The sequence below is a fragment of the Myotis yumanensis genome, unplaced genomic scaffold, assembly GCF_028538775.1.
Source record: "Myotis yumanensis isolate MYYU_CA2020_CCGP unplaced genomic scaffold, mMyoYum1.0.hap1 SCAF_9, whole genome shotgun sequence".
In the NCBI taxonomy this organism is placed as follows: domain Eukaryota; kingdom Metazoa; phylum Chordata; class Mammalia; order Chiroptera; family Vespertilionidae; genus Myotis; species Myotis yumanensis.
Window position 1 is genome coordinate 71,697,689 of NW_027223760.1, and position 21,393 is coordinate 71,719,081.

Here is a 21,393-nt window from a genome sequence, read left to right on the forward strand (position 1 = left end):
TACCTGGTTAGTCACTCAGGTATTTCTGGGCTGCAGGTTACATCATACTCTGCCCACCAGTTGGGGGAAGGGAGGATCTATCAGAGATGTCAATAGAAACTTCTCAAACTAAAACGCAAAGAAAAATAATAACAAAAGGACAAGGCAATAAAACCCAAAATAGAATATTTAAGAACTGTGGAACAATTTCAAAAGATGTAACAGATATATCATTAGAATACCAGAAGAAGACAGAGAGAACAGAGCAGTTAGAAAGGTAATGTATCATATAAACATATTTTTATTGACTTCAGAGAGGAAGGAAGAGGGAGAGATAAACACCGATGATGACACAGAATCATAGATTGGCTGCCTCCTGCACGCCCCCCACTGGGGACCAACCCTGCAACCCGGGGATATACCCCTACCCAGAATTGAACCCGGACCTTTCAGTCTGCAGGTCAATGCTCTATCCACTGATCCAAACCAGCTAAAGCAGTAATGTACCATACTTTAAATCCCTTTTTAATTTCCAAAGTGTGATAGATGTCATTAAAATACGACTGAAAAACAGTCCTCAATCTCATTTCCACTGCCAAATTCCGGACAAATGTCATTCACACACCCATTCTGTGATATTCCCGATTAAGGGTTACTTTTCATCATCCCTTTCTTTTCCACTCCAGAAAGCAGAGTGGAAGGCAAGTGAATGGTGCTACTGGATGACCTTGAATCCAGTCAAATGTACCACCTGATATTCTATACTATTTGCATACCACACACCCGATCACAACACAGCTTTGTGTCCACACCGTGTCTGAGGATCCTTTATTAGTTCCTTGTCTTCAGTCAGAGCCAAGGTTCTCATTTGCACTCAATTTTAGACATTATTAACACAACCAGTAGAAAGGAGTTTTTAAAAATATTTATTATATTTGGTTCTAGAAATTATAGAAAATAAAAACTGGTACAATTATGCCACAGATCCTTAGAAAGCATATTTATCTTTTCACACCAGACAAGAGTTTTATGCAATGCCAGAAATGGAAATACCTCGGCAGTCAGTGACAAAGATTAGTGCTGCTAAGAGGAGCCCTTGTGAATTTTTAAAGTTTTCTTTTCTGCTATCATTTATTTTTGGGCAAATACTAGTCCAGCGGAAAGAGTTCTGAACATAAAAGTCACCTGGAGTAAAATTTAGACCTTGACTAATAAAAATAGGTACACATGTCTACATTAAGAAAAAAGGCCCTATGAATGCAACTCTTCTGCAAGACAGTGATAATATAAATGCAAAAGCCATTGTAACTAAAAACTCTATAAACAATGACCTGAACCTGTATTTAAGCTAGATAATGGCAATCACTTTTGTGTTCATAAATCCACAGATGTTTCATCATTTAAATAAGCGTAAGTACTATGTTTATATTCATAGGTCAGAGGGTGCTGTAATTATTTTATTTACCCATCAAGATTTGTTTTGTTGCATTTTCTCTTAAAAAATGCATTATTTTGTACTCATTTCATAGATGTTAAAAATTCCCGTTGTCCAAGAATGTAGCAAAACCTGCCCTGGCCGGTATGGCTCAGTTGTTTGGAGTGTTGTCCAGCGCACCAAAAGGTCATGGATTCGATTTCCGGTCTGGGCACATACCCGGGTTTTGGCTTTGACCCCTGGTCGAGGTGAACATGGGAAGGCACCCAACTGATGTTTCTCTCTCTCTCTCTCTCTCACATTGATGTTTTCCTCTCTGTCTTCCTTCCACTCTCTCTACAAAATCATTAAAATATATGCTTTGGGTGATGATTAAAAAAAAAAGTAGCAAAAGCTAAAACTGCCACTTTAAACTAAAGTCCTTTTTCATTATGAGAAAGCCAGTAAAGCTGACATTTTACTATGACTTAAGCACCTGAAATACACTGTAACCAATTTATATTCTCTAAGCTAGAATTAGGATCCTCAGGATTTGTATAGGCGTATAAATATTGCAAATTAAGCTAATAAAAACTTGAAAAAATACAAACAATCTTTTACTACAAAGATCCAAAATCCAAATAGGTCTGTACTAAGAGAAAGATGAACAGGAGGCCAGCAAACACTTGTCTGCATTTTTCTAAACTGGGGACAGCCTCGTCCTCCGCCACCAGCCCGCTCCACATGTACTCCTCACCTTAGTATTTCACTTCAGCACTGCGCCTCCTCTGAGTCTCGCTTACATGAAATGAAGGGGGGAGCTCCCTAGTTCAACAAACTGTTTAAGGAAGAGGACTGCTTTGTACAGGGAACTCTTCATTACCTTCTGCTGGAAGCTGGTCCATCCTCGCTGCTTGACACAGTCGCTGCAGGAAAGAAACATCTGCACAGCATATGTTTCAAGGGACCTGGAGTATATAGCACATACTGTTCTTAATATGTTTGCTCCCCTTAGCGCTATGTGTTTTAACCAAGGTCACCTCTCTCAGAAAGGTTGTTTCCCCAGGTAGGGATTTTCCCCTGAAGTTAGGGAGGGGATAAATCCCCTTAACTAAATGCCAGGGGGATAGTTAATCACTTTAACTACAAACAATCACGCTTGAGCTACATAATCTTTACTTCCTGGAATGGAGCTAAGAAACGCCCTAACCTTTGCAATAGAAATTGACAGGATTAAAATACTGGTATAAATGCAGATGTAACCAGACAACCGAGACCAGAACTTCACTGGAGTTCCTAACCAGAACTTGGCTAGAGATCCTGGCTAGGCTGCTGATCAACTGAACGCCGTCTCCGTGTCATTCCTTCTTCGCCGACTCCGTCCACACCTTTGGGGACCCCTGGACCCGCTGGGGTCGAACCCCAGCAACCTTCCAGGAACTGGATCAGAAGATGAACCCACCTAATTTTTTCAGCGGGCAGCAGCCGAGTGCTTTTATAACATCTCCCGGTAGTTCCATAGGAACTGCTCAGGCTAAGCAACCCTTTGGATTTGGTCAGCCTTCTCTTTTTGGACAAAACAACACAGTATCTGGGAAAAGCTCAGGATTTTCACAGATATGGAGCTTTCCAACATCTGGAGTAGGTCACTCTTCTTCAGCACAAACATTAGGATTCTCCCAAACCTCAAATGTTGGACTCTTTTCTGGACTTGAACACACTCCATCCTTTCTACCTGCCTCTGGGCCTTCAAGTTCATGTGTGCCTGGAAATCCAAGATTTACTTTTAAATCACCCAACCTTGGGGCTTTCCCAAGTACTTCTACTTTTGCACCAGAAACTGGAGAAGTAGCAAGCTATGGTTTGGGGAAGACAGAGTTCAGCTTTACATCTCTGGAAAATTCAGTGTTCAGACCAATATTGGACGCTAAATCCGAGCCAGAGAAAACTCAAAGCCAAGTTACTTCCAGATTTTTCACATTTTCCCAACCAATTGGTAGTGGACCTGGAGGACAGGCTCCATTTTCTTTTACACAGGTGACAAGTTCAGCTACTCAATCAAATTTTACCTTTTCGAAACCACCCTTTACCCTTGCTTTGTCAAGTCAGAATGTGGAGGAAGAGAAGAAAGGCCCTAAGTCACTATTTGGAAGTCTTAATAGTAGCTTCACTAGCTTCCCCACATCTTCTTCAGGATCACTGGGGGAACCCTTCCCAGTTAGCAAAACAGGTGCCAGACAAGGATGTGAAGAAACTGTTTCCCAAGTGGAGCCGCTTTGCAGCCTCATGAAAGGACTGAAAAGGAAGGGGGATCAGGATGGCGATCGCTCCCCAAGGAGATATGGCCACGCCGCCGCCGCCGCCGCCGCCGCCGTGGAAGACCTGGACACTCTCTCCAGGGGCGATCATCCTCCCGCTAAGCGGCCCCGGGGAGGTACTCTGTTTGGTCGGACTCTACAGGATGTTTGCAAAAGCAATCAAGAAGTCGGTCGTCTGGGCGACAAGGAATCTAGAAAAGAAATTGGCTGTGCCGAGTCTGGGGAAAATGATCACCCGGCCATACCAGGAGGGAGTCAGTCTATTCTGGCAGCTTCCCGGCTTCCAGGTGTGAACGAGGAAGAAACTGAAAGAGGTAAAAAAGAAGATTTCCTAAGAGGAGCTTCTGGGCGTCAGAATAAAAGAAGTGAGAGCACAGGCAGCCTTGGGGGCTTCTCTCCCTCTGAAGTCACAGCGATCCGGTGCAAGAACATTCCCGACTGTCTCAACAACAGGACCTTTCTGGAGAAACACTTTGGCAGAATTGCTCAAGTGCAGCGCACTCACCCCAGGCGCGACAAACACCTCGCGGTAGTGTATTTCTTTGATCGTGCTTCTGCAGCCCTGGCCAGGAAGAAGGGGAAAAAAGGTTTGCCTGAAGAAACGTCTATCTTTTGGCACAAGAAGAAAATGAGTCCCAACAGGAAACCTCTTTCCCTCAAGGAGAAGAAACCAGGTGAGGGTGAGGCTGGCCAGGGCACCGAGGACACATCCTTTCAGCACTCCCCCCTCGGCAAGCCCATGGGGAGGACTGCAGTCGGCAGCCTCGCGAATAAAAGCTCCCCAGTGAAGAAGTCAGGCCTTCTGAAGGCCCACCTGCTTGAAGGAGACTCTTTTGACTCGGGCTCTGAGAGCTCTGAGCGTCCTGGGCCGGGTGTGTCCTCCCTCCGTGCGCTGATAGGCACTGTGGCCGAATCGTCCGAGGAAAAGTACCGCCTGCTTGACCAGAGGGACAGAATCATGAGGCAAGCTCGGGTGACAAGAACCGATCTGGACAAAGCAAGGACTATTGTTGGGACGTGCCCTGACATGTGTCCGGAGAAGGAGCGGTACATGCGGGAGACCCGGAGCCAGCTGAGTGTCTTTGAAGTGATCCCCGGGACTGACCAGGTGGACCACGCGGCAGCTGTCAAGGAGTACAGTCGCTCCTCGGCCGGCCAGGAGGAGCCCCTGCCACATGAGCTGCGGCCCTCGGCAGTGCTCAGCAGGACCATGGATCACCTGGTGACCCAGGTGATGGACCGGAGGGAGGGCAGCCTGCGGGACTGGTATGACTTCCTGTGGAACCGCACACGGGCCATCCGGAAGGACATCACGCAGCAGCAGCTGTGCGATCCCGGGACGGTGTCCCTGATTGAGAAGTGTGCCCGGTTTCATATCCACTGTGCTCACTTCCTGTGCGAGGAGCCCATGTCCTCCTTTGATGCCAAGATCAACAATGAGAACATGACCAAGTGCCTTCAGAGTCTCAAGGAGATGTACCGAGACCTGAGGAACGAGGGCGTCTTCTGTGCCAGCGAGGCTGAGTTCCAGGGCTACCACGTGCTGCTCAATCTCAACCAGGGGGACGTCCTGAGAGAAGTACAGCGGTTCCACCCGGCGGTGAGAAACTCCCCGGAGGTGACATTTGCGGTTCAGGCTTTTGCTGCACTGAACAGTCATAATTTCGTGAGATTTTTCAAACTGGTCCAGTCGGCTTCTTACTTGAACGCTTGTCTTTTGCATTGCTACTTTAATCAGGTCCGCAAGGAGGCTCTCCGGGCACTCAGCATCGCCTATACCGTGAGCAAAAAACGCTCCACCCTCTTTCCCCTGGACAGCGTGGTGCGCACGCTGCTCTTCAGAGATTGCCAAGAGGCCACAGACTTCCTCGGCTCCCACGGTCTCACTGTTTCCGATGGCTGTGTCGAGCTGAACAGGTCCTCGTTCGTGGAACCAGAGGGGTTCCTGAAGGCCAGGAAGTCGGTGTTGATTACCGGGAAGCTGATGGTGTCGGTCGGGGAAATTGTGAATGGGGGGCCGTTGCCCCCTGTCCCTCGTCACAGCCCCGTGTGCAGCTTCAACTCCCGGAACAAGTTGGTCGGGCAGAGCCTGGCCGCGGAGCTGTCCGTGGGCGCTCGGAGAGCCGGCTTGGACGCAGCAGGTGTGGGGAGAGGAGAGGAAGGTGGTCCTGCGGCGGACGCGTCCCCGCCTACCCTCCTCCCGCAGCCTCTTCCCAGCTCGGCCCCCGCGCTGCCCCATCTGCCGCACCGCCCAGCAGCCACCCCGAGTGCGAGTGCGGCATCCGGCCTCCTCCCACCCCCGATGCTACCCCCTGTGCAGCCGGAACTTCTTCCCGCAAAGCCCGAGCCTCAGGACTCTGACGCCGACCTGGCGCAGGTGGTGGGCGAGCTCATCCAAGAGGTTCTTCAGAGGGACTGCGAGGAGGTGGGTGCCGCCGGGGCGGCCTTGGCAGCCACAGCTCTGGGTGTTCCCAGTGCTGCTGTGGAGGGGTCGCTCACAGCCGCTGCCACAGGCATGTTGAGGCACATGGCAGCCGAAGAAATGCCCGAGGAAAGGGAGCGAAAAGAGGAGAGGCGGCAGGCTGAAGAGGGGAGATTGAAACAGGAAAGAGAACTGGTGTTAACTCAGATGAGTCAGGGCCTGGCTGCAGAGCTGACCGAGCTGGTGGCGATGGAATGTGTGAGGGACACCTGCTCCCAGGAGTTGGAGGGTGCCGTGGAGACAGACCAGAAGGTCCGCGCGGCCCGCCGCAGTGAGGAAGTCTGTGCCCACCTGGTGGGCTTCTTTCTTGGCGAGGAGATTGTCCAGACTGCAAAGGAGACCCTCCGGGAACTTCAGTGCTACTGCAAGCATCTTCAGAGGTGGAGGGAAGCTGTCGCCGCCCGGAAGAAGCTGAGGCGCCAGATGCGGGCCTTCCCTGCAGCGCCCTGCCGTGTGGATGTGAATGACCGGCTGGCGGCACTGGCGCCCAGTGCAGAGTGTCCCATTGCCGAGGAGAACTTGGCCAAGGGCCTCCTGGACCTGGGCCACGCCGGGAAAGTGGGCGTCTCCTGCAAGAGGCTCAGGTGGCTCAGGAACAAGACGACACACCAGTTGAAGGTCCAGCACTTCCACCAGCAGCTACTGAGTGATGCAGCGTGGGCGCCCCTGGACCTGCCGTCCCTCGTGGCTCAGCACCTCCCTGGTTGCAGGGAGCATGCGTTTTGGAAGCTGGTGCTGGTGTTGCCCAACTACGGAGAAGAGCGGTCCCCACGGAGTCCTGGCAGAATTCTGGCAGATTGGCTGAAAGCCAAGTTCATGGGAGGTGATGGCTCGGATGACACATGCAGCGATGCTGGTGGAATCCAGACACTCAGGCTGTTTAACGCACTCGGCAGCAAAGGGAATCGGGCCGTTCCTGTCAGCGTGTGTATAAAGGTAGCCTACGGTGCTCTCAGTGACGGTGCCCTGGATGCCGTGGAGACACAGAAGGAGCTCCTGGGAGCCAGCGGCCTCATGCTGCTGCTTGCCCCCAAAACCAAGAGCGAGGACGTTGCAGAGGAGGACGCGTACTGGCTGTCGGCGCTGCTGCAGCTCAAGCAACTCCTGCAGGCCAAGCCCTTCCAGCCTGCGATGCCGCTGGTGGTGCTCGCACCCAGCCTGGGAGGGGTCGCCGTGGAGAAGGAAGTGGATGATGGTCTGATGCTACAGGATTTGGTTGCAGCTAAGCTGATTTCGGATTATATCATTATTGAAATTCCTGAGTCCATTACTGATTTACAAGGCACCAATAAGGTTTCCCTGGCCGTGCAGTGGCTGGTCTCCCACTGCCCCCGTGCCCTCGACCTTTGCTGCCAGACCCTCATTCAGTATGTGGAAGATGGGCTTGGCCGTGAGTTTAGCGGCCGGTTTTTCCATGACAGAAGAGAGAGGCGGCTGGGCGGCCTGGCCTCGCAGGAACCTGGTGCCATCATCGAGCTGTTCAACAGTGTTCTGCACTTCCTCGCCTCCGTGGTGTCCTCCGAGCAGCTCTGCGACCTGTCCTGGCCTGTCACCGAGTTTACTGAGGCAGGGGGCAGCCGGCTGCTTCCTCACCTTCACTGGAATTCCCCGGAGCACCTGGCCTGGCTGAAACAGGCTGTGCTGGGCTTTCAGCTCCCGCAGATGGACCTCCCACCCCCGGGGGCTCCCTGGCTTCCTGTGTGCTCCATGGTTATCCAGTATGCCTCCCAGATCCCCAGCTCTGGCCAGACGCAGCCCGTCCTCCAGTCCCAGGTGGAGAGCCTGCTCCGAAGAACTTATGTCAGGTGGAAGAGCCACAACCCCTCCCCTGGCAGGGAGGCAGGGCCCTCAGTTGCTGAGATCCCGTGGGACGACGTCATTGCCTTGTGTGTCAACCACAAGCTGAGGGACTGGACGCCCCCTAGGCTTCCTGTCACATCAGAGGCACTGAGTGAAGATGGTCAGATATGTGTATATTTTTTTAAAAACCATTTGAAGGCATATGATGTTCCTATGTCGTGGAAACAAGCCCGAATGCAGACGCAGAAGGACCTCCAGCTGCATCAGGGGTGCTTGGAAACAAGGACTTTTCATCCTTCTGCAAACAAGTTTCCCACTCCGTTCCTTCACGCGCACCGAAGAAAATGGAAGAGGAGAGCAGAGTGTGGCCGAGAGGGGCCGGTTCCCAGCACGGAGGACCTGATGCGCGGAGCCTCTGCCCAGGAGCGCCTGGCCCAGTGTCTGTCCAGCAGTCTTCTACTGGAAAAAGAGGAGAGCAAGAGATTTGAAGATCGACTTCAGCGGTTGTTGTCTGAAGACTCAGGAACATTTACAGATTCAACTTCCCTTCCCTTCTACCTTCCTCAGACTCTGGTGTCTCTGCCTCAGACTATCCAACCTGTGATTAAAACATCCACAAGGACTCGCCCACAGAATGAAAGGACAGGGGAACAACTGCAATTGTCAGAGGCAACTGGCACATCTTTGACTGAACGGCTGAAGCACCTGGAAAGGCTGATCCGAAGTTCAAGGGAAGAAGAAATTGCCTCAGAGCTCCATATCTCCACACTGCTGGACATGGTGGACATTTGAGCTGCAGACTTGAGAGCGGGAGGGTCTTTCCAGAGATTTCTTCGAAATAATCTTATTCTTGACTAGAGGCCCGATGCACGAAATTCTTGCACTGGGGGGTGGGGAGGTTCCTCAGCCCGGCCTGCTCCCTCTCCCAGTCCGGGACCCCTCACTCCTTACCACCCACCTGCTCTATTGATGCACTGTTGGAAATGTGACAGTTAATTATGCAAACAAAACATTGAATGTCAGTTTGAAATGAATAAAACTAAAAAAAAAAAAAAAAAAAAAAAAAGACCGGGAAAAAACCAAAAAAATAAACCATCACTGAACACCTACTTATCTCAGTTCCTTTACCTCATACATGATGTCTGGCTTTCAACAAAAATTTACAAGACATACTAAGCTTTAAAAAAAAAAAGTCTGAAGAGGCAAAGCAAGCATCAAAATCAGATTCAGATATGGCACAGATTTGGAATTTAAAAATAACTATGATTACTGGTAAAGGTTCTAATGGAAAAGTAGATAACATGCAGATGGGTAATGTAAGCAGAGACGAAAACACTAAGAAAGAATAAATAAGAAATGTGAGGAATAAAAAACAAACATGGTAGCAGAAATGAAGCCTGCCTTTGTTGGGATCGTCAATAAACTGGACACGATCAAAAAAAGAATCAGTGATTTGGAGATTGAAAAATCAGACAGAGGCCGAAAACCAGGACTACAGGCTTTATCAGAGAAGCACCTACCGGGCTGTCTCGCAAAGAGAGGACAGCAGCACATGCAGGGGCGGGCGCGCCTTTTGAGGGGCGGAATGGGAAGCGGTGGGGGGCTTAGTGTACTCGGCGCACACTGATGGGTGGCTTACTGCATTGTCCATATAGGACAAGGGCTGAGGGTATTTGGCAGGTGTGGATTGGAGGTCCAATGTATAGTCCATATTAAGGTACCTGGTTAGTCACTCAGGTATTTCTGGGCTGCAGGTTACATCATACTCTGCCCACAAGTTGGGGGAAGGGAGGATCTATCAGAGATGTCAATAGAAACTTCTCAAACTAAAACGCAAAGAAAAATAATAACAAAAGGACAAGGCAATAAAACCCAAAATAGAATATTTAAGAACTGTGGAACAATTTCAAAAGATGTAACAGATGTATCATTAGAATACCAGAAGAAGACAGAGAGAACAATGCAGTTAGAAAGGTAATGTACGATATATACATATTATTATTGACTTCAGAGAGGAAGGAAGAGGGAGAGATAAACACCGATGATGACACAGAATCATAGATTGGCTGCCTCCTGCACGCCCCCCACTGGGGAACAACCCTGCAACCCGGGCATATACCCCTACCCAGAATTGAACCCGGACCCTTCAGTCTGCAGGTCAATACTCTATCCACTGATCCAAACCAGCTAAAGCAGTAATGTACCATACTTTAAATCCCTTTTTAATTTCCAAAGTGTGATAGATGTCATTAAAATACGACTGAAAAACAGTCCTCAATCTCATTTCCACTGCCAAATTCCGGACAAATGTCATTCACACACCCATTCTGTGATATTCCCGATTAAGAGTTACTTTTCATCATCCCTTTCTTTTCCCCTCCAGAAAGCAGAGTGGAAGGCAAGTGAATGGTGCTACTGGATGACCTTGAATCCAGTCAAATGTACCACCTGATATTCTATACTATTTGCATACCACACACCCGATCACAACACAGCTTTGTGTCCACACCGTGTCTGAGGATCCTTTATTAGTTCCTTGTCTTCAGTCAGAGCCAAGGTTCTCATTTGCACTCATTTTTAGACATTATTAATACAACCAGTAGAAAGGAGTTTTTAAAAATATTTATTATATTTGGTTCTAGAAATTATAGAAAATAAAAACTGGTACAATTATGCCACAGATCCTTAGAAAGCATATTTATCTTTTCACACCAGACAAGAGTTTTATGCAATGCCAGAAATGGAAATACCCAGGCAGTCGGTGACAAAGGTTAGTGCTGCTAAGAGGAGCCCTTGTGAATTTTTAAAGTTTTCTTTTCTGCTATCATTTATTTTTGGGCAAATACTAGTCCAGCGGAAAGAGTTCTGAACATAAAAGGCACCTGGAGTAAAATTTAGACCTTGACTAATAAAAATAGGTACACATGTCTACATTAAGAAAAAAGGCCCTATGAATGCAACTCTTCTGCAAGACAGTGATAATGTATGCCGAAACTGGTTTGGCTCAGTGGATAGAGCGTCGGTCTGCGGACTGAAAGGTCCCGGGTTCGATTCCGGTCAAGGGCATGTACCTGGGTTGCGGGCACATCCCCAGTAGGAGATGTGCAGGAGGCAGCTGATCGATGTTTCTCTCCCATCGATGTTTCTATCTCTCTCCCTTCCTCTCCGTAAAAAATCAATAAAATATATTAAAAAAAAAAAAAAAAGACAGTGATAATATAAATGCAAAAGCCATTGTAACTAAAAACTCTATAAACAATTACCCGAACCTGTACTTAAGCTAGATAATGGCAATCACTTTTGTGTTCATAAATCCACAGATGTTTCATCATTTAAATAAGCGTAAGTACTATGTTTATATTCATAGGTCAGAGGGTGCTGTAATTATTTACCCATCAAGATTTGTTTTGTTGCATTTTCTCTTAAAAAATGCATTATTTTGTACTCATTTCATAGATGTTAAAAATTCCCGTTGTCCAAGAATGTAGCAAAACCTGCCCTGGCTGGTGTGGCTCAGTTGTTTGGAGTGTTGTCCAGCACACCAAAAGGTCATGGATTCGATTTCCGGTCTGGGCACATACCTGGGTTTTGGGTTTGACCCTTGGTGGAGGTGAACATGGGAAGGCACCCAACTGATGTTTCTCTCTCTCTCTCACATTGATGTTTTCCTCTCTGTCTTCCTTCCACTCTCTCTACAAAATCATTAAAATATATGCTTTGGGTGATGATTAAAAAAAAAAAAGTAGCAAAAGCTAAAACTGCCACTTTAAACTAAAGTCCTTTTTCATTATGAGAAAGCCAGTAAAGCTGACATTTTACTATGACTTAAGCACCTGAAATACACTGTAACCAATTTATATTCTCTAAGCTAGAATTAGGATCCTCAGGATTTGTATAGGCATATAAATATTGCAAATTAAGCTAATAAAAACTTGAAAAAATACAAACAATCTTTTACTACAAAGATCCAAAATCCATATAGGTCTGTACTAAGAGAAAGATGAACAGGAGGCCAGCAAACACTTGTTTGCATTTTCTAATCTGGGGACAAAGGGATCAGCGGAGCCAGGTGGTATTCAGCTGGGTCTGGTTCTTGATGCTGGTATCCATTTTTAGCACTTCACGAATGGCCATGGTAGCGTAGGTAGAAGGAGGAAGAGAAAAATCCATCTTCAGAGCTCTGTATTTGCCTTCTGCCAGGCAAGAAAGAAGAGAACAGTCAGAAACGTAAGGCAGTTGCAGACTGACTGGGGCAAGTCATATAATCTCTACACAAATAAAAGTATTGTGCTCTTTCCCCCAGGCTTTTCATTCCCAGGGGGCCGCAGAGAATGAGCCTCAGAAGTAAAAGATCTGTGAGTGTCTGACCCAGTTGACTCTCTCCGTGAATTCTACCTGGAACTGTCATAAAAAGGGCAGATGACAGAATAGCACAGGAGAGAAATGCATGTAAAATTAAAATAAAAAACAACAATTAGAGCACAGGGTGAAGACAGACAAAGCAATGACAACCAGAATCTGACAATGACAATGTAAATTTAACGTTTTAGATATTCTTCCTGGCTTTCCGCTCACCTTTGCTAACTCTCTATGGAGGTGAAGGAGATAGATATTCAATTAACTAAAACAAAAACCTTCTATAACTGTCATTCATTTTCAGCGGGATTTACTGTTTTAATCACTGACTTTCATTTATTTATTTTTTTAAAAATATATTTTATTGATTTTTTACAGAGAGGAAGGGAGAGAGACAGAGAGTCAGAAACAGCGATGAGAGAGAAACATCGATCAGCCGCCTCCTGCACACCTCCTACTGGGGATGTGCCCGCAACCCAGGTACATGCCCTTGACCGGAATCGAACCCGGGACCTTTCAGTCCGCAGGCCGACGCTCTATCCACTGAGCCAAACCGGTTTCGGCTAATCACTGACTTTTAGCTATAATCATGAAACTGAGATGACAAAACACAAAACAGAAATTACAGAGTGGATGGGAAGTGGTGGGATTATAAGAGCTTTTTTTGTTTGTTTTTGTATGAGAAATAGAGGATGTCCCCCCAAAATGTAAAGCACTTTAACAGTTAATAGCTCAATTTTGAAAATGAAATGTATTTTCAATTATAATCATGCCTTTATCATTATTCAAACTGTGTATACATATTCTGGGGACAACCTATATTTCAAAGTTGATACAGACCTGGTGGTTAAGTAAACTTACCAGAAGCAAAAACTGGTGGTGGTTTCCCTTCTAGATTGTCCACATCTGTGTTGAAGAGTGGAATTTTAGGGTCATCGTATGCAACAACTTCCCTTTAAAACATATAAATAAAAAAAGGATAAACGTGAACTTCCATAAAAGGTACCAAGTCATTCATCACCATTTGTTTAGTAAGGAAAACACAGGTCTATTATAGACAATAGTGGAACTTTTTAATAACAGAACATGCCCAGATTTTATGCATAAATACTGCTTTGATAGCCCTGACCGGTTTGGCTCAGTGGATAGAGCGTCGGCCTGTGAACTGAAGGGTCCCGGGTTCGATTCCGGTCAAGGGCATGTACCTTGGTTGTGGGCACATCCCCCGTGGGGGGCGTGCAGGAGGCAGCTGATCGATGTTTCTCTCTCATCGATGTTTCTAACTCTCTATCCCTCGCCCTTCCTCTCTGTAAAAAATCAATAAAATATATTTAAAAAAAAAATACTGCTTTTATATTATTATATAGCAAGGTGACAGATGATGCCAGCCTATGGAAAAGAAAATGTTTCCCCAGGATGGAAAAATCTTTAATAGGGAAAAAGTTCAGTCTCTTCACATTTGTTCAATAATTTATTGTCAATAAAATATAAACTAAGCCACTTTCACTGTATGTTTGCCTTCATTTATTTCTTGATGATTTGCAAATTACCAAAAGTAGCAGTAATAATATTAGTAATGACAACAACTAACACTTATGTGCCAGGTTTTAAGCACTGAAAAGTATATATGTGGTGTGAAAGCTTAAAATCTCACATAGTAATTCAGTTCTATTTCATTCTGGACTATTACTCACCAGCTGACGTTCTGAGGACGAATAATGATCTTTCGGTAGGCCCCTGATAAGGAATAATCTCGAATTTTGTGTCTCATGTTGTCGATATCAAGATTATCTGCTGTGAGCATTTCCCTGTAGGCGTCACTAACTAACATAAAATACAACAAGTTAGTTGGAATGTACCATGTCTGCAAGCTACCTTGAACTAGACTACAGAGTAACATGTAAATTCAGTTGGTTAACCCTAACACAATTAGTCACGCTAATTTATGATCCAGTCTATTCTCTGGAATCAAAACTCAGTGACTAACTAGGACCAAGTCTCTCCAGCTTAGATTTGAACCTACTTATAAATTACCTTTGCAAACAGCTTCAGTATCTGGGGAGTAAGGTGCCCAAGCGAGTTACAAAAGGCCATTTCATCAGAAGTTACTAAACTACAATTTATACATGCTCAGAGATGGAAGAGAAGATATACAGAAACCTCAAACTCTTCTGGCAGAAGGTAGTTATAAATAAATGTATAAAAATAAGAGACCTGGGAAACCATCTGGCTCACCCAGGCACCTGATGTAGCACCTTTCTCCTAACACGGGAGAGAGCCGCCACAGCCCTCCAGTGGGTCTAGCCCGTTGCCATGTGAGGTACGCAATTATTAAGAAGACCTCCTGTTCCAAACTGAAATCTGTCTTCTCGTAATTTCTGTTGACTGCTCTGAAACAAGCAGATTAACCGTCCACTTCCACATGTATTCATGAGTATTGGACCTTTAAGCCATAACTTCTCTAGGCCAAACATCGGTTCCCCCAACGGTCCCTCCTTTGACATTTTTGCATTCCGAACGAAATCCCTTTATCTGCCTCTGGGGTAACAAGCTTAAATTCAACAGTAACTCCAGACACCTTTTTTAAATTTGATTTTATTGGGGTGACATTGGTTTACAAAACCATACAGGTTTCAAGTGTACAACTCAATAAAACATCACCGCACACTGTATCATAAACCCGTTGCCCCAAGCAGTCCTTCTCAGTCCCCATTTTCCCTTCCTTTGCACCCCCACCCCCCACCCCAGCCCGTTCCCTCTGGATGCCACCACACTGTTGTCTGTGTCTATGCGTTATATACATATATGTATGTGTTTTTTTTCTTAATCCCTTAATTTTCTCTCATCCAGTCCAACTCCAGATACTTTTTATATAGACTACTATCAAACTGAGCCTTTTCTATCTATATATTTGATCTTGGAGCATAAATGTGAGAATTTATATTTAACCCTATTAAATGACCCCTGCAGTTCTTTTGAGATGCTTATTTACATACTAGAGGCCCGGTGCACAAAAATTTGTGCACTGGGGGGGGGACGGGGACAGGGTCCACCAGCCCGGCCTGTGCCCTCTCGCAGTCTGGAACCCCTCGGGAGATAACGACCTACTGGCTTAGGCCTGCTCCCAGGTGGAAGAGGGCAGGCCCAATCCCTAGGTGCAGCCCCTGGTCAGGCTCAGAGCAGGGCCGATTGGGGAGTTGGGGCGCCGCCCCCTGTCATGCACAGAGCAGGGTGGATCGGGAGGTTGCGATGCCACCCTCAGTCACGCTCAGGGTAGGGCCAATTGGGGGGTTGGGGCACCGCCCCCTGTCACACTCAAGGCAGGGTCGATGGGGAGGTTGCGGCGCCACCCCGTCACGCACAGAGCAGGACCGATCAGGGGGTTGGGGCGCTGCCCCCTGTCACTCACAGAGCCGGAGGGCAATCAGGGTATTGGGGAGCTCCCCCCTATCAGGCACAGAGCAGGGCTGATCAGGTGGTTGGGGCGACTTCCCCTGTCGCAAACAGAGCAGGACAGATAGGGAGGTAGTGGCCCCGCACCCTGTCACTCATAGAGCCGCAGGGCGATCAGGGGGTTTGGGTGCTGCCCCGTCACGCTGATCCCAGTGCTGGGAGCCCCGCGGCTCCGCTGATCCCGGTGCCGGGAGGCATATGACCTTTTACTATATAGGATAGAGGCCTGGTGCATGGGTGGGGGCCGGCTGGTTTGCCCTGGAGGGTGTCCTGGATCAGGGTGGGGGTCCCCACTGGGGTGCCTGGCCAGTCTGGCTGAGGGGCTGAGGGACGTTTCCGGCTGGCAGGTGACTAAAGCTCCCAACCGCTCCTTTTTTTCTTTTTCTTTTTTCTATTCTAGGCCAGCTTTAGCTCTGAGGCCTCACTGCTGAAAGCCAGTTTCTGGCCTTTACTTTCTGTATTTGATACAATGTTGCGGTCCGGCTGGCTGAAGCCTGGCTGACTAACGCAGGTTTCTGGGGTTTTGTTTAGCTTCTATATTTGCAACATAGTTGCTTAGAGTTGCAGCTGAGAGGCCAAGTTAGGCGGGGAAGGTTGGAGTTCACCAGTCACTGGAGCAAGCAAGCCTCCCTGTTCGCTTCAGTGCATGGCTGCCGGCCGCCATCTTGGCTGACAGTTAATTTGCATAAGGATATGCTGATTAGCCAATGGGAAGGGTAGCGGTCGTACGCTAATTACCATGTTTCTCTTTTATTAGTGTAGAAGACTAGAGGCCTGTTGCATGAAAAGATTTGTGCAATAGGACTTCCCTTCCCCTGGCTGCTGGCACCGGTTTTCCTCCGGCACCCGGCACCCAGGCCTTCACTGCTCCAGCTGGAGCCACCTTCAGCGCCTTCACTGCTCTGCTTAGCACCTGCGTAAAAATTAACCGCCACCTTTGTTGGCGGTTAATTTGCATATCTCCATGATTAGCCAATGGGAGGTGTAGCAAAGGTACGGTCAATTACCCTGTTTGTCTATTATTAGATAGAATAATATTAACTATTTTGGGTTACACTACTTGCAAATATGATAAGCAGATATCCTTATTCCAGTTATTTATAAAAAATGTTAGGATCAAGGAAGGACTCGCTGAGGACACACTTATCAGGACAACTCAGCTTTGCTGGGCACCAAGTGTAGTGGGCAGTTAGGCGTGACCAGGGCAAGGATGACAGGCCAGGTATGCAGGGTGGAAAGCACTGTGTGCCTAGCAAGGAACAATAGGGTGGGACCTCGCCCCCAGGGTGACCTTTCCTCCCCTAGCATATCCCTGGTTATGGGATAGACCCCTCCGAGGAGGAATAAAGGAATGGAGAAGAGCCTCAAATGACTCCCATACAAGCCCCTGCACAATCACTCCCTTAAGCATTAAGCCAGTGGTTCTCAACCTGTGGGTTGCGACCCCTTTGGGGGTTGAACGACCCTTTCACAGGGGTCACCTAAATACATCCTGCATCAGATATTTACATTACGATTCATAACAGTAGCAAAATTACAGTTATGAAGTAGCAACGAAAATAATTTTATGGTTGGGGGTCACCACACATGAGGAACTATATTAAAGGGTCGCGGCATTAGGAAGGTTGAGAACCACTGCATTAAGCCCTCAGGACAATGAGGGGCACAGCGACTCTATTAAGATAATTAACATGTAAGTGGCAGATTACCATTTAACTGTTTTATAAGTATTTGCATTATCAAAGAAGGATGTTAATCCTAATCATTTCACTATCAGTAAAATTTCAAAGACTATAACACTGATAATTAAAATAATTCTGGCCTCTTGAGAGATGTCTTAACAGGAAAACACCTCCCACAACCCAGGCTTGGCTAGGGGTACTAGTAAACTTCCAGGTTCAGTTCCATCGCGTTGGTCCCGTGCTCGGAGCTGCTTTCTTTTAAATTTCTGAATCCTTGAACAATAAAAGTTGTAATCTTCATTCACTTACCCCCACCAATGGCATCCATGAAGGTAACAAAAGTAATTCTTGCCCTAACCAGTTTGGCTCAATGGATAGAGCGTCGGCCTGCGGACTCAAGGGTCCCAGGTTCAATTCCGGTCAAGGGCATGTACCTTGGTTGCGGGAACATCCCCAGTAGGGAGGTGTGCAGGAGGCAGCTGATCGATGTTTCTCTCTCATCAATGTTTCTAACTCTCTATCCCTCTCCCTTCCTCTCTGTAAAAATCAATATGTTTAAATAAATAAATAAAATTCAAATTCTTTATTAAAAAAAAAGTAATTCTTTTTTTGTTTGTTTATTTCAGAGAGGAAGGGAGAGGGAGAGATAGAAACATCAATGATGAGAGAATCATTGATTGGGATCCGCCCACAACCTGGGCTGTGCCCTAACCAGGAATCAACCGGAGAGCCTTCAGTCCGCAGGCTTATGCTCTATCCATTGAGCCAAACTGGGTAGGGCACAAAAGTAATTCTTAACAGGCTCTGAGGAATGGGAAGTAATTCTGACTTTTTCACTTTATAAACTTCTGTGCTTATTGACTTTTAAAACACAATGAGCTGAAAAGTAAAGTTAAAGTAGAATTATCCATTCACTTTCTCAAGGATTCTTTCTAAAAACTTTCCATCCTTAGTAAGAACTAATGAATTTCAGAAACTTAAATAATAATGCCAATAACAATACTAATAACAAAAATACAAATACCACCATCACCTTGCTTCTTAATTTAAATAATCTGCATGCATCCCTTTCTGGGAGACTTCTACAAGTGAACACAGTTTATATATATTTAAAGTCTAAACATGATGGATAACAAAGTTCTATATTATATTTAAAATAACTGATTTCCCCCCTGCCTCTTTCTCTACTCTTGGCTGCCAGTGGCTTGTGTTAGACTTTGTTTGAACTATTTCCCCACACAGAGAACTTACTTTTATGCTTTGGGTAGATAACATCAAAACCAGGCAAGGGCATTACCACATCATGGATGGAGTAATTATTAACATCTTCTTCCTCAATGTAGGTGGCTGTGGCTACAAATTCACAAATATGTAAGTTAAGAAAGGTTAAGAAAATAGGCAATATTTTCATGAGCTCAGTCTTCTAAAATTATACACATCTGAGCAGTCAGAAGTGCAAGGTGGTACAGTTCTGTGACCTACAAAGCTTAAAGAAGTTAGAATTGGAATATATACCTTTCACTTTTTCTACTCTACCCAAGAAATAAAAATCACAGACTTGGGCCCTAACCAGTTTGGCCCAGTGGAGAGAGCGTCGGCCTGCGGACTGAAAGGTCCCAGGTTCGATTCCTGTCAAGGGCATGTACCTTGGTTGCGGGCACCTCCCCAGTGGGAGGTGTGCAGGAGGCAGCTGATCGATGTTTCTCTCTCATCAATGTTTCTGACTCTCTATCCCTCTCCCTTCCTCTCTGTAAAAAATCAATAAAATATATTTAAAAAAATCACAGACTTGGAAAAAGTACTAAGTTAAAACTTTTATTTCTCAGCTGCACTTTCATTGTTTGGGAATGCTTGCTTTTAACAATCAGCTCCTTTTCATTATTAAACAATGCTACAAAATACTATTTGGAAAGCTATCACAAATTAATGCATTTTGCTAAAAGAATGAACAGTGAAGAACCAAAACAGTTGGTAGTTAGAGGATAAATATGGTGGCCCAAAGGACACTAAAACACACTTGATATAGGCCCTGGCCGGCGTGGCTCAGTTGGCTGGGCAACGTCCTGGGCACCTAAAGGTTGCTGGTTGGATAACTGGTTGGGGCACATGTCTGGTTTTCGGGCTCGATCCCCAGTAGGCGGCCTACAGGAGGCAGCCAATTAATGTTTCTTTTTCATAACAGTGTTTCTCTCTCTCTCTCCCTTCCTCTCTAAAACCAACAAAACATATATTTTTAAAAAGTTTTTAAAAAATATACTGATATGATCAATATTGGGAGGAAAAATATTTAAAAAATTTAAAACAAAATTCACACTTTTTTTACATTGAAATAAACTATGCACAACTTACTTTCTTCACCAAAAATAACAGCAATGTTTTCTGTCTTATTCCTAGGAAACCACAAAACACATGTTTGTAGGTTTTCCCGGTTTTGCTAATACATCAAGAAGAGGCAGTAGATACATTCATGGAAAAAGACAGAATAAAGCAGACAAATCAGTTGTCAGTATCCATGGCCTCTGATCCTGTCTTGACCATGAAAGATAAGTGTTTGACATATACCTGCTAAAAAGCTTATGAAGATATAGGCTCAATAAAGGAATGTAAACAGCAACAACAGATGTGAAACAATGGCAGGGTCTTCCATTCAGGCTTTAACTGTAACTAGTTCCTTTAAGACCATTGAATAAAGATAAAAATCTAGCCCTAGCCAGTTTGGCTCAGTGGATAGAGCATCGGCCTGCAGACTGAAGAGTCCCAGGTTCGATTCAAGTCAAGGGCAGGTGCCCAGGTTGCAGGCTCAGTCCCCAGTGGGGGGCATGCAGGAGGCGGCCAATCAATGATTCTCTCTCATCATTGATGTTTCTCTCTCTCCCTTCCTCTCTGAAATCAATAAAAATGTATTTTTTTTAAAAAAGATAAAAATCTACACTGAGCCCTGACTGGTTTGGCTCAGTGGATAGAGTGTCGGCCTGCGGACTGGAGGGTCCCGGGTTCGATTCCGGTCAAGGGCATGTACCTGGGTTGCGGGCACATCCCCAGTGGGGGGTGTGCAGGAGGCAGCTGATTGATGTTTCTCTCTCATCAATGTTTCTGGCTCTCTATCCCTCTCCCTTCCTCTCTGTAAAAAACCAATAAAATATATATAAAAAAATATATATATATATATTAAAAAAAAGAAAAGAAAAAAAAAAGAAAAGGAAAAAAAATCTACACTGAAATCCTTGTTTGGCAAGCTCACATTTTTCTTTCACTGTCTGGCAATTCCCTTAACTTTCCATTACAGATTTTTAACAGCATATTTAAAACTCCTGCTATTCAAACATTAATCGTGAGCTTCACTGTAAGATTTATAAAATGCATTCCTTCCTCTCACACCTCCTCAAAATTTATTTCTTCAAAGACCGGATAACGCAATACCTCAACAACAGACAGGCTTGATACTGAATCCCAGCCTTCCTTTTTTAACCACCTGTGGAACCCCGGGCAAGTGACTGAACCTCATCTGAAGAACGGAAAGAATTCTTGGCAGTATTACCATGAGCTTCCAACTAGAAGACACAGATGAGGGACTTAGCATAAGGACTGTGCACAGTAATAGCCCAACAGCAGATGAGATTGTCTGGGTGCCTGAGAAACATTTCGGGCTCAGAGTGTGCACAAAATGTTCATTAGATCACGGCCCACAGGGAAAGTGAGCTCCAATCTGAAGTTAGGAAACTCCTTAACCTGCCAACAGCCCAGAGGCGGAAGTTCATCCCAAAGTGCAGAGTAGTATTTGCTATTCCCAGATTAAAGCTTGGAGAGGGATTTTAGGTAACATTCAGCCCAAATCTTATTCTAGCTGAGAAAATGGACAGTCAGGCGCTTACTCAAATCAGAGATCTATTTTTCATTAAAGATACATAT

General features: G+C 45.9%; 1 protein-coding gene and 1 pseudogene across 4 annotated transcripts in view; one reads left to right on the forward strand and one right to left on the reverse strand.

Moving 5' to 3' along the window:
* The first annotated feature begins 2,845 nt into the window (after positions 1-2,845).
* LOC139017013 (germinal-center associated nuclear protein pseudogene) lies at positions 2,846-8,814 on the forward strand (annotated as a pseudogene).
* Positions 8,815-10,603: 1,789 nt separating this feature from the next.
* The window catches only part of PUS7 (pseudouridine synthase 7), a 53,746-nt gene continuing 42,956 nt past the window's right edge, over positions 10,604-21,393 (reverse strand). For 3 of the 4 annotated variants that reach the window (XM_070424618.1, XM_070424619.1, XM_070424620.1), the window contains exons 13-16: positions 18,736-18,837; positions 14,044-14,173; positions 13,211-13,302; positions 10,604-12,186 (exon numbers count right to left, since the gene is read on the reverse strand). In XM_070424618.1, the coding sequence (XP_070280719.1) occupies positions 12,050-12,186; positions 13,211-13,302; positions 14,044-14,173; positions 18,736-18,837 (461 nt within the window). In that variant the 3' untranslated portion in view covers positions 10,604-12,049. The remainder of the gene's footprint in view (positions 12,187-13,210; positions 13,303-14,043; positions 14,174-18,735; positions 18,838-21,393) is intronic. The other variant, XM_070424621.1, reaches the window with a different exon arrangement.